Raw genomic sequence first — 15,071 nt, 5'->3', positions numbered from 1 at the left:
AAACAGGCAAACAGCCCGTTCGCCATTGCCTGTGCTCCAATGCCATGTGTACATTTGTCTTTTTGCAAATTAATTTATAAACACAATTGACATTGAGCCGGAATGTAAATATGCCGCTGAGAATGGTTGTTGCCTTGCATTAAAAATTCAAGTCCCACTCTGTCACATCTGCATGCTCACCACATGTGTGCGTGAGCCTGTGTGTGTGGGTGTGAGCGGGTGTTTGTGTGTGTTTGTGCGTGACACTGCCCCCTATACGAGTGTCTAGCTACATATGGTGTGTGTGTGTGTGTGTGTGTGTGAGTGTGTGTCTCGTTGTTTGTCTTTCGCCATGGCCTGGCATTTATATTTCCCTCCAGGAAGCAGCAACAAAAGTTGCGAAATGCCAAGCTGACGTTGCACTTAAGGAAATGGGCTAACACAAATATTGCTGAAATAGAGGACATTTGGGGGGTGGCGTCGTCCTGGGAAATTCCAATATTAGTTATGACCTTCAAGTGTGCCGCCTTTTAAATAAATAATTTAATCAATTGCTAATTGAGCACTGGCGCCCATCAAGATGCATATTTTCTAGATGAAATTCCTCGTCAATGTTGGGACTTCTCTCATTTGGTGCTCAAGTACACAACGCCAAAAGGTCACAACTCTATTGCTAGGATACTAAAAAGAAACTTGAATTCCACCATTTCTCTCTCTGTGCACTTGGGATAGAAAAAGGACAAAATTGAAATTCCATTCTCCTTAACTTTGCTAAACGGCTATTAACTTTCCAACGTATCTGCTGGACCATAATTCCTCTAAAAATTGAGTCCTAGTCATTGGTATGTTTGCAGCACCCCACAAACAATAAATGGTTGAAAATGGTTGAGGTAAAGACAAGACAAGCCAAGCACTTTCAGCTGAAGACCAACAACAACAAGTTGTCGTTGACTTAAAAACTGATTTGCAATTTTATAAAGAGCTTGGCTTTCACACAAAGGTGGGGTATTTCGTTGCTGCCGATGTACAATGTATATATGCAACGAGAGGCGAAAGCAGCAGCAACAGCAGCAGCAGCAAAAACAAAAGCTAAACAAAACTTTTGTTCGTCCTCATCGGCCGGCAGAAAACTGCTGACTGACTTGGCTGAAATTTGTCGACCAGGCCTAAGCCGCAGTGTCTCCCTTCATCTGGTGACCTTTTTTGGCTGGCAAAAATTGTAAAACTCATTTACATAACAATTACCGCTTGACACGGCGATGTTCCCCCACTTTACACCCCACTTTTTCTGCACCTCTCCCCCCATTTTGGGCCAAACAAAACTTCACATTGGGTAATACTTTGAAGTCTGGGCCGAACTATACACACACACATACACATATCTATTGTTTGTTGTTGCTCTAATGTTGTGGCTCACATGTTGTCCCTTTCCGTTTGTCTTTCCATCGCACTCCCCCGCTGGTGGCGCCACCTGCCGGCACTAGCGGGACTGACATTTTATTTAGATTGCTTTGCATTTTCAACTTTTCTCTGTTTTCCAACCGCCAACTGCGTGCAATTGTCGTTACAGAGAAAGAAAATATGACACTTCTTAATTTAAGTAACCCACATATGTGATCCAACACGGTTTCAATTAGCTGAATCATACTGTAACTTAAACTTACGTACTAAATTTAGCTTTTAATGACATTTCATTGAATAAAAATTCGTTTTTCTCGAGGTTATTACATAATTTAATTGATTTTTTTTCTCATCGTATTTTTTTGTTTTCTGTTCTGTACTGTAAACTTCCACCGACTGGAAAACTCGCTGGCTTTAAGCCGCCCCGCACTTCACTTTCATTATGTGTCAGTTGCATTGTCTTGACTTTTCGCATATATTTCCCCGAGTTTTCCAGCCCCAGTGGACTTTTATGTTCGTGTTGCTGCGGTTCCGCCCCGGTTATGTGACACAGGAAGCTGAACTGTTTGGGTTTGGGCTTTAGACACTGATTAGCCGAAGCACTTACAATTTCATCCAAAGTGTTCGTCGGCTCCTTCATACCATGACGTTAGAGATTCATCCAATCTGCCGGCGAGAGAAAGCAAACAATGGAAAAGTCAGAATCGGCAAACAGACAAACAAATAATCATTAAATATCAGATGTACAAAGGGGGCGGCAAACGTTTTCAGGTGCCTCAATATACAAATGCTTGCCTCCCATGAGGGAGGCGCAACTTCTGTGCGAGTGTGTGACTTTGGCAAATATATTTAAGCAAAACCAGATATGCTAAGCACAACATTTGAATTTGTGTTATTTAAAATTAATCCAAACATTATAAAACACACATCGAACCACTTTGGTTATTTTTGGTTCATTATTTGGTAGTTATTTGGTTATATTGCTTTAGATTTGGTTGGGGTTGATTCCAATTACTTTAATTACTTATATCTGTATTTTGAATAAAAATCTTAAATACTTCTTTGTTTTATTTAAAATTAATCCAAACATTATAAAACACACATCGAACCACTTTGGTTATTTTTGGTTCATTATTTGGTAGTTATTTGGTTATATTGCTTTAAGTTTGGTTGGCGTTGATTCCAATTACTTTAATTACTTATATCTGTATTTTGAATAAAAATCTTAAATACTTTTTAGTTTTTAAAAGGGTACCAAATGATTCGACACGATATAACTGTATTTTTGAGAGGAGGCAAAAATGGGAGGTTAGCAGGTTTGTGTTAGCCAACAATGCAAACTCACAGAGACAGCCTCACACACACACATCTGAAAGCACGTATTTGTATACAAAAGGCAGCCTTATCAAGTTCGAGCATTTTGCCGTAGAAATATTAAAAAAAAAACAAGAGGAAACACTAAAGTCGATTTTCTCGACTATCAGATACCCGTTACTCAGCTTAAGTAAAGGAAGTGCTTAGAAGATATTTGAAAATTGATAAAAACAATTGCAAGAAAACAGTAAAATACCTGGCCCCGGACATCCTACTACTTACATACTTTTCAACGAATCTAGAATACCCTTATACTTTCAATTGACTGGTATAATAATAATTTCCTTGTCCTTATGCAACATATATGGAGGCAGTGATTCAGATAGGGAGGTACAAGATGAATCTTGCCATTGGGTTCGTCCTTTCAACGCACCCATCTCTCAGCCAAGGCAAATTCACTCTTTTTATGCGACTTATTATTTAGTTCAACAATGGAGTAAAAAGTGAAGGGCACGAGCTCAAGGAAAAAGAAAAAGTTCATTCTTATTAAAATCATGATATACACAGCGGGAACTCGCAGTCATTTGCATTTCCCATCCACTCTCATGGTTCGGAATAGACTTTTTCGGTGCTTCTGTTTTGTAAGTTGATTGCCACATAAATTTCATGTAATCTAATAAAATTTGAATTGTCGTCGACTCCTGTTCTCGGCCCAATGTGAAAAGTGAACTGCCAGCCGCAAAGTATCCAGTACCAGTAACTAGAGGTGGATTGGTTTTTAAACTTAAGTGTAGACCTTGTAAAAACGAAAACATAACTAAACCTATTTAAAGACCTTAAACAATGTAAACAAATCGCTTAATTGTGACTCAATTTAGTATTGTTATTCAAGCAATTAATTGAAAATCTTTTCACGCACTCATCTATAGCTAGAAATTCCAATCTTGTTTGAAATGCTGATGGAGTTTCAACTTTGAACGGGCGATAAGCTAATCAAATTAATTCAACTTAAAAAACTTGGCAAGCGAATTTGCAACAAATTAATGTTATTTCATGGCTTCTTAAACTTGACACTGCGGTAACTACCCCCACTTGCCGCCCCTTTTATCAGCTCACTTCAAAGTAATTCATTTCTGATTGGAAGTTTCCTGTCAGCAATTTTACTTTTTCCTCAGCCACTCCTCGCTCGCTTTTCACTTTTTACATTTCACTTTTTGTGTGAGCGAAAACTTTTCTGCATGGCTTAAAGTGGGAGCGTTTATGAACGGATGTGTACGGATGTTGAATTCAGCAAGTTCGAGTTTCCACACATTTTACCCCACGAACAATAAACTTGGAAAACATACTCCATCGCCGTCGGAGAGAACATTTTCCAGTTTGTTGATCGAAATCTCTGGGGGGTCGGTCCCACAGATCGATGGTTTCTGAAATCGCATATCCTGGGTATTTGTAGGCAAATTGCCCGCATTTAGTTGCCCCCTTGAGTGCGAGTATCTGCTGGGTTATTTGTAAACTTTTTTTCGGTTGATACTTTGCAACTTGGCAGCGGGGAAGTTAATCTCGCTTAGACAAAGTTTTCCGTTCTCCGTTTCCGTTAAAGGCATTTGATTGATTTTCCCACCCGCAGCTTCGATTGAGTGCGAGGGGCAAATACTTCAGTCACTTGCCAATTCGCTCGAATGCAGTTTGCATGTTTGATGACAGCTCCAAACGCTTCTGAATTCCCCCTTCGCAATTCGATAGCTCAAAGTTTTTTGTTTTCTTTTTTTTTGCGTACGCTTGCACACCTTTTCCAGCACCACAAACAAAACGTGTCAAATGCACAAAAATCCAAATTCTCACATAGCCAGCCAAATGAAATTGTGAGGGCGATGCATGCACCTGCTATATGGAAATCTATACAACCGCATTCATATATATATTTTTGCATAAAAAACAGGAAAAGCCAGGCGAATTGAACCAAAGCAAATTGGCTTTAAACAACAAATTTCTTAAAGAATTGGAGACCATTTTGTGAGGAAGTCAATCAAATAAATTGGCTTAAGAAGACGTCAAAGAAAACATTCATTGGTAAACTTGCATAGAGAATATTAACTCTTGCATTAAAATATCTAATACCTTTACTTTTAAATTCTGCGATAATTTAATAAAACGTGTTTTCAGGCATTAATTGGTACAACTGTGTTCATTATTTATACATTTAAGCATACGTATAAATAAAATCCCAATGTATTTAAATAATTCCTACCAGCGGAACAATAATCATTAGTAGCTTGATAAATGACTCTCTTAAATTAAGTCAGTCATCAGCCGTATAATTTAGAAACGCAAAACGCTTTTAATTGGATCAATACCCCACAGCATTTGAAGCAATTGTCAATTTGACAGTGAATACATTTTGGACCAAAAGTAAACACACATTTGAATGCAAATCCCTGGAGAATGTTTACCCTGAAAACAAGCGGACCGATCGCAACCGCATTCAAAAGGCTTGCTAAAATATCAACTGCAAAATAATTTTAATAAATGTGTAAATTGCAACTGTTTTAATTATTCGCCAATGCTGTGGGAATTGACGGCACTAAACAATAGACAAATTCGTATCCTGATTGAAAAAGCGTGAACCCATTCACAATTTGGACAAGGCCATGTTGTGTTGTTTGCGGGTCGAGAGTTTCATTTGGATTGCGTTTGGGGTTTCGAATTCATTTGCGACCTTTTCATTTAGTTGGTTTCTGGTCTCTGTGGTATCATATCAAGTTCCACTTCCGCTCATCAGGGTTTTACATAAATTAGGCCAAAACTGGACAATGCAATTTTAATGAGAATTAATCTTTCAGCCATAAGTGGGGCAAATTGAATTTGCAAATGTGCGTTGGGATGTTGGGGAAATTAGAAATTTTAAATTTGAAAAGTGGGCAAGTGGATAGTGGTAGATTGGGTTCCGCCAATAAACATGTTCTCGTTGTTGTTCTCCTGTGGCCGTTGCACATTTGCCAAGCGCCACAGGGGCAAATGCTCTATCCACACACAATATGGCAAGCAAGTGTGTGGGAATTTGGCAAATGTATAGCAATAGCGCGAAAATAACACCTGCAGGCTGCAAACTAATTAAAATCATTGCGGCCATTTCGATCAGGCTCGTCCATTGAATCATTCAGTGCGAATAAAATAAACACATTGCCTTTTACATTACATTATAATTTAGTAAACAACTCTTCTTGATCCAGTAATTTTGGATTAAAATTTAAAAAATTAATCACAACGATACGAACAACTTCATAGTTAGGAACTTTTTAATTGAAACAGAAAATATCTCTGATAAATTTGTTTGTGTTTTTTGTACCAGGCAAATATTAATTGAATGCAGCAGCAAAGTATTCAAATGGCCAAGAATTTGCAACTTCGGCTTTGCCCGAAATAATTACTTAGCTAGCTAAACAGTGTAATTGCGACATTAGAGACTTGGCCAACCAATTATCTATAGTGCAGGCAATATAATCAGTTTATCTGCCAGCAGCACGACAGCACGTTTTGTTTCGATAAGACCTGTATCTGTATCTGCAGCTATATCTATATCTGTATCTGCTCCTATATCTGTATCTGTATCTTGGTTTGCTACTGCATCTGTGTCTGTAGCTGCATTCGTATCTGGTACTGATATCTGCATTTTAAGCGGCTTTATATTGGCCACAAAGAAACTTACGCTTGGCCAAACAAGAATTGGATTCATTCAGTGAGGCAGAGATCCGGAGAATATCTCAATTATTTTCATGTTAAGCATGCGGCTAAAGCAACAAAATGGCAGCAATGACATAGGCAAAGGTAATTAGCAGGCACCTCAATGTGGCAAGCGATTGTGCTAAGCACTACGCTGCGATGTCATTAAGACAGCACTCAAGCCTGGTCAAAAGGACCACAAATTATGGCAGTCTGTGGCGTTCCGAATGAGCCGCTTCGGCGGAGGGGGGCAAGGAGAGGTGGGAGCTGGAACGGAGATCATAAATCAATAGCCATTGACAGCTATGTCAATGAATCGGCGGATGATTGAATGAGCATACGCCACGTCCATCACGGCGTATACGCAACGCTTCGCTTACCTCGAAGGTCGTCATCAGTAAGTGGCTGACGACCGGAAAGAAGCGAGTTCACAACGCTTTTCTATTTCAACGCGTCTCGCATTCAAAAGCATTTTACTTTTAGAAAATCATTTTCGCTGCCCAAATTCCAACCCCCCGTCCTCCTCCCCACATTTTGTGGCAATTTGTTCAATTACTCGAGCTCAGACATCGATTTGGTTTATTAAAAAGAAGCCCAGAGTCCGGGCGCAAAACTACAGACTTTCGGTGCTAGGCATTTTCGCTTGGCCAGCAAATTCAGCGGAAAACATTTTCAATTTAATTAAACAAAAACAAAGCAGAAAAATGTTGTGTCAAGCTAACTTTTTATGTACTTTTGTGTGGGCACTAGGGACATTGAAAAGGGATGATGGCATGATGATGACAGCCGAAAAGTGTACGCTGTCCATCTTCAAATAATTATGCAAAAATTGTTGACAAACAAAAATAAAATTTATTTTACCCCAAACTTTTGTGAAATGAAGAACAGAAAATAGTTAAATGCGGAAAAAGCTAGTTTTTAAGCATAAACAATAGCCAACATGCACACAATTTTGTGTTATTTAATTGCCCAGCTTATTTGGATTGTTAAGGGCAAACAGATACAATTCAAATTTAATTTCTGGAAAGTTTCGTGAAGCGATGAAAACTATTACAATGGCAATTTAATTGCAATATAATTGCATAATGGTGGCTTAACTGTTTAGGTTCATTATTAACCAGCGTTTTGTAGAGCCAAACTGTGCATTGTGAATAATACACATTTTCAACATTTTAATGCACCTTTTTCGCTGATAACTTTTTAGATCAACATTTCACATGTTCTTCCCAAATCATTAGGCAGTAAATTGCTCTCAAATTACGAGACTTCCACTTCTAATCCGATAGTAAATTATCCTGAAATGTGCTTGTGTAAATGGCACACTAGAAATAGACAGCGCACCGCACCGCACATTTGTCCCTCGCACCTACACCCCACTCACCTATACACACTCACCTATACACCGACATTAGCTGACAATAAAATATGTAAATGGCTGCCGAATAAATCGCAGCCAACTTCTGGCACGCCAAAAAAGTGGAAAAGGGGCATTTTCCGGGGAGTGGCGAGCGGAGATCAGGGCGGCAGACAAGAGTCAAACAAGCAGAAACCGAGCGACATTTTCGTAATGCGAAAAGGTAACAGACGAAATCCATCAGTCCATAACGAAAGCCCCGTTGTGAACGTGTGTGTGTGTAGAATCCCGCCCCAACCAACTACCGCCCCAAATGATGAGTTGCGATTACACACATAAATACGCAATTCGCTTAAGTACGATGGCATGGGAAGTGAGGGGCTGGTTGGGGCACTGGGCGTGGATCTGGTGGGGATCTGGAGGCGGGGCGGAAGAGTTGCGGTACTTTTCCGCCATGTGCGTCATGGCCCGGCTTCTGTTACCACTTACCCACATGGAAACTCTCACAGTTGCGGTTAAATCGAAAGTCATATTATAATATTACAAGCCTTGTCAGAGAGTTACAAACCCGAAACGAAACTGAAAACATTTAACACTAAATAGTATACAATAGTTTCTATAACTTGTTTAAAAATGAATTTATTAAGTTACCTAAGGTTAAGCCTTCAAAAGTTTATTAAATTTCCATTAGAAATGTGTTTTCATCCAGAAAGGGTGTAGGTTATTAAAAAATTCAGTGCTGGCAAATCGATTTTTATGTTCAGAAGCTCCTTGGGTCTTGCATCACTATTATTTCGCCGGCAGCTGTAGTTATTAGCAATTCAATGTGGAAAAGCGCCGACACACACACTTTGGGAGGACAGACAGACAAACACACCACACCCACACACGCATACATAGGGAGACACACACGCATACACACACACTCAAACAACAATGGCAACAATAATGCGAATTGATGAAGCGTGAAGGATTTCGGAGGCAATTTGCAGGAGAGGATTGCGCCTGCATATCATCACTCTGCACACGCACAGATTAGGTTGGGTCGAGGGTAAAGCTGTGGTCCGAAAAGTATGGATTGCAGACATATCACATGTGAACATCACTGAACGCACCCTGTGCGGATTAAGTACCCGCCCCGTTGCCACTTCCTATGTCCTTTCAATGGAGCGCCATTCGTCCTGCAGGGGCTATTTTAATTTTAAATTACAATTACGTTGTAATTATATTTAAGTGGGCATCGAAGTAAATCACGCCCCAATGGGCAAGAAAATTAATAATGCGATAATAAACGAAGCGAAGTGAATAATCTATCAGCGGGAAGCGTCGAATTTTATTGCGGCATTACGTGCCAATTAATTTGCGGAATGTTTTCCTTTGCGCAAGGTATTTTAATGGAATTAATCGCGAATAGTGTGCCATAGATTTAAATGCGTCAAAACAACCGCTGAATTGCATTTAAATGAGGCTGCCCAACCAACATGCAATCTAATATTTATTTATTTGGTTGTCAGGCCAGCAAACGAAAGAAACAAATGAAAACGTTAGACCAAAGCACCTAAAATGATAATAAAAAAAAAAGTAAAGGGAACCGCACCGAGCAAAACTCAATTGCGGCAAAATAACTAAAATTGCTTTGTCAGGTTAAAAGAGAATTTCCCATCATGCGGGGTGGTAAACATTTAGCCACCGCCTCCAAATACAAAAGGGGGCGTGACTGAAAGCCAAATCGCATATGTATGTGTGTAAGTGTGTCGCTGGATAATTCAGACACAAAAAACTTTGATTCTATATGCAAACAATATGGGAAGCCGGCAAAGGGAAAGATTTGCATGCGGAGCGAAGCGAAACGAAGCTGGCTGACTGGGATGTGTGTCAAATAAACATATTTGGCCCCCATCCCCCAACTCCACCCACTGAAAAGGGGCTGTATTCCCTCCTCCTCCTCCTCCTCCTCCACCTTCTCCTCCGAAGGCAGTTGGCAGGCATAAAATATCTGCAAAGCGCATTTAAGCCGCGCCACACAATAAAAATAAATAAAGAAACCCGGCGAACAAAAAAGCGCACCGCGAACCAGCGATTTTCACGGAATAAGGGCCACCCCACTGGCAGGGTGGACCGTAAGCTGTGCGCGGGTGGGCCAGGTAGCACATGCAAGCCAAAAACATAATAATAATAAATATTCAGTTCAGTTCAGTGTTCAGTTTCCGTTTTATTCAACCTCAAAGATAGGGCACGTGAGGGTATGAGCTGGAGTTGCAAAACATTTTAATATTTAGCTCTATAAAGGGACAAATTTTCAAATTCAATTTGAGCATATGAAAAATTCATATTTTCATTAAATTTTTAGCTGATCTGTGCATTTGAAAGACCGAGTAATCTTTTATGGAATAAAATGTAGTTACATTTATTTACGCTTAAAGTAAGAAATATAAAATGAGAAATATAATATTGTGCTGGGTATTTTCGTAAGAATCCTCTCGCTTCATTTCGTAAATTTTTTGCACCGAATTCGCATGAATGAAAATGCGATATGAATGAATAAAAAACCAAACTATGGCGAATGAAAAAAGTGATTCGCCCACATGTGTACATGAAAATGCAGCTTGAACGTATATGCATGTGTGTGTGTGTGTGGGAGGGATATATGGGGGGTGGGGGCAAATGTGAAAGAGAAAGTAAAGATGGGGGGAAAGGGAAGCGGAAACCGCCCGCAAGTAAGTAAACCAAATCCGAATGAACAGGGATTTGCATTCATAAAATATATCGCATGTGAGCAGAGCGGAGACATCCTTGCTTATCCTCCCGTTTTGGTGTCTTCGCTCCGTCTCTTTCTTGCGCTCTATACCCGTCCCTTTCGGCAGCAGACCCTGCAGGTATTGCTAGTCACAAATGGAGGTCATGACTGCGTGTGTGTGTGTGAGCGACTTTGTGTGTGTTTTTGCGCAAATTATGCAAATCGCAAGCATGAAAAACAAATATTAAACTTTGCACGAGAAAAAAAGATTCAAAAATTAAATAAAATTTTACAAAAGACATAAAAACCAAACGGTTGCCCCAACACGCACACAGTGACACATAAGTGGGTTGCCTGCATGGCAAATGTGGCAAGAGGAAGTGTACCCCACACACCCCGCCCCCTACAAAGAAAGGGCCATGAAAGGCATCTCAGCCATATAGTCAAGCTACCCTAAGGTGGTTTCAGCTGAAAATGGAATCAAATTGACTGGAAATGGCCTTTAAAAACTAAAGATGGCAACGTATCTGATAATGTCGCAGAACTTGAACTTTCGAACTCTTTGATGGCACAATAAATTAAAAGGTTCCAAAAAGCTTAGGGTTCAACTGTCTACTGAAATTACAAAGCATATATTTAACTTTTCAATTTGTCAGTCAGATTAGATTATCACTAGAAGGAGTCCTTGTTGGGGTCACTTATCATTGCGCATAGCGTAAAAAATTGGGCGAGCAGTTGGAAGTTGGACTGTAGATTTGAAAGGGACCCGCGTAATGATTGTACTTACACATGTATGCATGACCTGCCCTGCCATCTGTGAGTCCCCTTTTAGCCCGCTTGACGAAAGTTGGTAGCTCACTCGAACAAAAAACTAAGGCAAACAAACAAACGCAAATTTTGTTCTCTCTTTCTCATTTTTGTTTGTTTTTTCAAAAAGCGCGCGTGGACAATGGCAAACATAGGTGAGGGGATGTGGTAAAAAGGGGGGTGGTGGGTTTTGGGGCTGGGTGGAAGGGGTAAAAAGGGTGAAAGGGGTGCGGCTTTGGGCATTTGGGCGCGGCTGTCTGCACGTGTGTGTTCGAGCTGTAAAGCAACTAGTTGTGGGCCAGGCCCATTTCATTTTGGGCCGGCCAAAAGCGTCGCAAAAATATCTGTAAACATGCAGCTGGCTTTGAGCACGTCTCCCCCACGAACAACGTGAAAACCCGCACTCGAGAGCCAGAAGCGTTAAATAAAATCTCGCACGCTTCGTTTGGACGTGAAAAAAAACACGTTTACTTTCCCCCTCCCCTGCCGACCCAACCCACCCACTCTCTCTCTCTCTTTGTTGCCTCGGTGAAATGCAAAACAAATTAGAAAATAGGTTTGTCAACATCAGGCAGCAGCCGGTTTCAAAACTCAACATGTGGGCGTACTTGCCACGCCTGGCTAAAAATTGGATTTCACTCGTAGTTGCCAGGAGCAATGTAAGTGGCCAGCGTAAAAATGGTTGAAGGAATGGCATTGAATTTTCGGTTTAAGAACCATGTTACTGAACTTAAAAGGTCACACAAAAAACAGCTAGAACATTGGCAACCAAACATGGTAAACTGCCTATAGAGCGTTGTCATCGACTCTTTAAATCCATTGACTAAAACGTTGACCTCAAAATCAGTCACTAAAAAAATACCAGACTAAATAATCAGTTTATGTGCCCAAACACAAAAAAAATGGTAAATGGCTTGTCAATCAAGTCGAGTTCATTAAACGGCTGGCAACGTTTTTGACGTCACAAGCGTTACACGCACTCGGCCAAAACGGAGCGTGATAAATGTTTGAAACAAAAGTGTTACTGACCTCACATTACACGTAAAAAACGTGCAGGTTCAAAAACTCAAACTCTTTTTTTTCGGGGGTGCTAAGCGCGAGAGAGAGCGCCATATGTCAACGGCGGGGAGAGAAAGGAATAGCAAATCGCTTCGCAGAAAGAGACGGACAGCAAAGGGAAAGGAGACAGAGATAGCAAGTTTGGGGCCTCGAAGTTCGACGTTTGCCTGCTTCGCTTCACTTTTCACACTTTTCGTTTTCGTTGCGTTGGAATTTCGAAAAACCCAAACTACCAGATAGAACGTGCGACAGAGACGGCTGCACGCAGAGCAAGAGAGACGGGGATAGAGGCTGGCATTCCTGGTTTCCAAGGCAACAAAAACCAACCCAACAGCGATCGCTGGAATGCAGCAGCTACAACAACCACAAAAACAGGGATTGAAACTAAAAAAACTGGCTTTGTTGCTTTTTACAACGTTTTGTTGTTGCTGCACAGAGAAAAATGTGAGAAATACAAATGTAACCATGGAATATGTAGCTCAAAAATGTTCTTAAGTTAGTAACAAAACCATACTTAACTTAAAATACGAATTCCAAATCTTTTTACTGAAATAAATTAGAGTAATAAAAAAAAAGACTCAAGCCTGAATTCGTTATAAGCTTAAATATTAGGAAGTTAAGATTGGTTCTTCAAATACATTTATGCTGATCTTATTTGCCTTCTTTTTGTTTGGTTGTTACTTTATTTCCTTAACAACAGACATGTATTATATAAAACTCTATAGCCTTAGTCAGCGGTAAATGTTAATGAGTTCTTCCTCTATAAGAAAGCTAACGACAGATAGTAGATAGACAGACAGATAGGCCATATAATACGGAAGACTTTGCTTTTTCGCTGTGTGTTTTTAGTCGTGGGGAACACGTTTAAAAGCGATCGAAAGAGCCGAATGGCGAGGGGGTGCGATGGCTGGAGTGGAGGGGGAACCCTGTTGACTTGGCTTTTCAATTGGAAATGGACTTGGGGCCTGAGAATGTGAGAATGGGCCTGGCTTGGGCTTGGAATCGGTTTTGGTGGTGGTGGTGATGGTGGTGTGCACATTTGTGTGCGTTTTCGGGGATGCTTTTGTGGACTGTGGATTGTGCGGATTGGCTTCGCTGTGTTTGGCTGGGCTGAAAAAATGCTAAACTAAACCGGAATGTGGCTCATTCAGTGAAAAGAGCATAATAATAGCCGCAACATGATCATGATCGTGATGACGATGGCGATGACGATGACGACGACAACGACGACGGCGACGGCGACGCTGGCGATCGAAAGCCAAGCGCTGCTGTGTTGGAATATCGTCGTAACTTGAGGCCGGCAATCTAAGCGCTCGACTTGCTTGTTTTTCTGGTTTGCCAATTGCGCCAGATTTGCGTTTTTTTTTTAAGTTTTATTTTCTTGGTTTTTGTTGTTCGTTCTTCTCGGTTTTATTTTTGTAGTTTCAAAAGAGGCAAAAATGTCGCCAATGGATCAGAGGAAAACAGAGCGTGTACAGTTGCAGCATCATTGGATCGAACGAAATTGGAGGCCAAGTGGCTGGCAGGCAGGCAGGCAGTCAGCCAGCAAGAAAGGCGGCCTGCTGCTCCTCCCCCTTTCGAGGAAAATTCCCAGCAGCCAATGTTGGCTGGAAAAAAGAATCACGTTTATACCGTTTTGTACTGATTTTTCAGTTCCCTCTTCTCATTGTCATTATCTGGTCTTTCTCTTTCCACCTCGCCGTTTTCAAGTGCAATTTTGAAATGCCACACACACACTTGTGCGCCCCTCCACACATACATACATACAAACATACATACGCGCATACACACAGATACCATGCTCATTAAACATTTTTGCTGTTGAATAATTTTTCTTTTTTTTCCAAAGAGAGGGGGGGTCGAAGTGAAAAGAAAAGAAAAACTTCAAGTTCACCTCACCTTGTCTGCACCTTGCGCTGCTTTTGCTGTTGTTGTAGCTGCTGTTGTTGCTGCTTCGCCTGCTGTTGTTGCTGTTGTCGCTGCTGTATTGTTGTTGCTTATTTTGCTGCCGTTTAATTGCACCTTAAAGTGAATTAATCACCATTTACACTGCCGCTGCTGCTTCAACTTCTTTCACCCTGCCTTTCATATCAGGCAACTTTTTTGCATACTTTTTAAATGGCTTTCTTTCATTCAATTCACATAGCTGCTTCTTCCCCGACTTTGTAATTAATTGAATATACACTCACACTCATTTACATGCTCGTAAACAGCAGACACTCACAGAACACACACACACGCAGATTGAGCGAGCGAGACCGAGCACGCGGCTTTTCCTTTTTCGGGGAAAACACGTCTATCGACAGGTAAGCGCGTTGAGCAACTGATCGCTTTGCGTTTGGGCCACGCTCAGCGCAATAAACCAAAAGTCGCCAACAAAACCTTTTCTCGCTCTCTCGGATCTCCGACACCAGCTAGCCGTCTCTTTCTGGCCGCTCCATCTGACGTCCCGCTTGCACCTGCGCACTTGTTGCGGCGGTGGCGATCCGAATGAAATACGTTACGAAGCACCGTTTGAATTTTACCTGTGACGCGCAGAAAAAGAGGGAGAGAGCGCCCACCTGGCGAGCAAGAAACTCTACACAACAGGGGAGAGTCAAAGAGAGCGGTTTACCTGTGTTCGCCTGAACTGAAGTAATCTATAATAATTTTAATCGTAATCATGACAATGAAAACAGAATAATCTGTAATCATCATATG

The 15,071-nt window shown here is 41.0% G+C and overlaps 1 protein-coding gene across 1 annotated transcript in view; it reads right to left on the bottom strand.

Moving 5' to 3' along the window:
• LOC120445017 (apoptosis-stimulating of p53 protein 1) overlaps nt 1-14,708 on the bottom strand; it is a 34,109-nt gene extending 19,401 nt beyond the window's left edge. The window contains exons 1-2 of the mRNA XM_039625086.2: nt 14,271-14,708; nt 1,988-2,046 (exon numbers count right to left, since the gene is read on the bottom strand). Coding sequence (XP_039481020.1) covers nt 1,988-2,020 — 33 coding nt within the window. The 5' untranslated portion in view covers nt 2,021-2,046; nt 14,271-14,708. The remainder of the gene's footprint in view (nt 1-1,987; nt 2,047-14,270) is intronic.
• Nucleotides 14,709-15,071: the final 363 nt, after the last annotated feature.

The sequence above is a fragment of the Drosophila santomea genome, chromosome 2R (genome assembly GCF_016746245.2).
Source record: "Drosophila santomea strain STO CAGO 1482 chromosome 2R, Prin_Dsan_1.1, whole genome shotgun sequence".
Classification (NCBI taxonomy): Eukaryota; Metazoa; Arthropoda; class Insecta; order Diptera; family Drosophilidae; genus Drosophila; species Drosophila santomea.
This window is presented reverse-complemented; position numbering and strand designations above follow the sequence as displayed.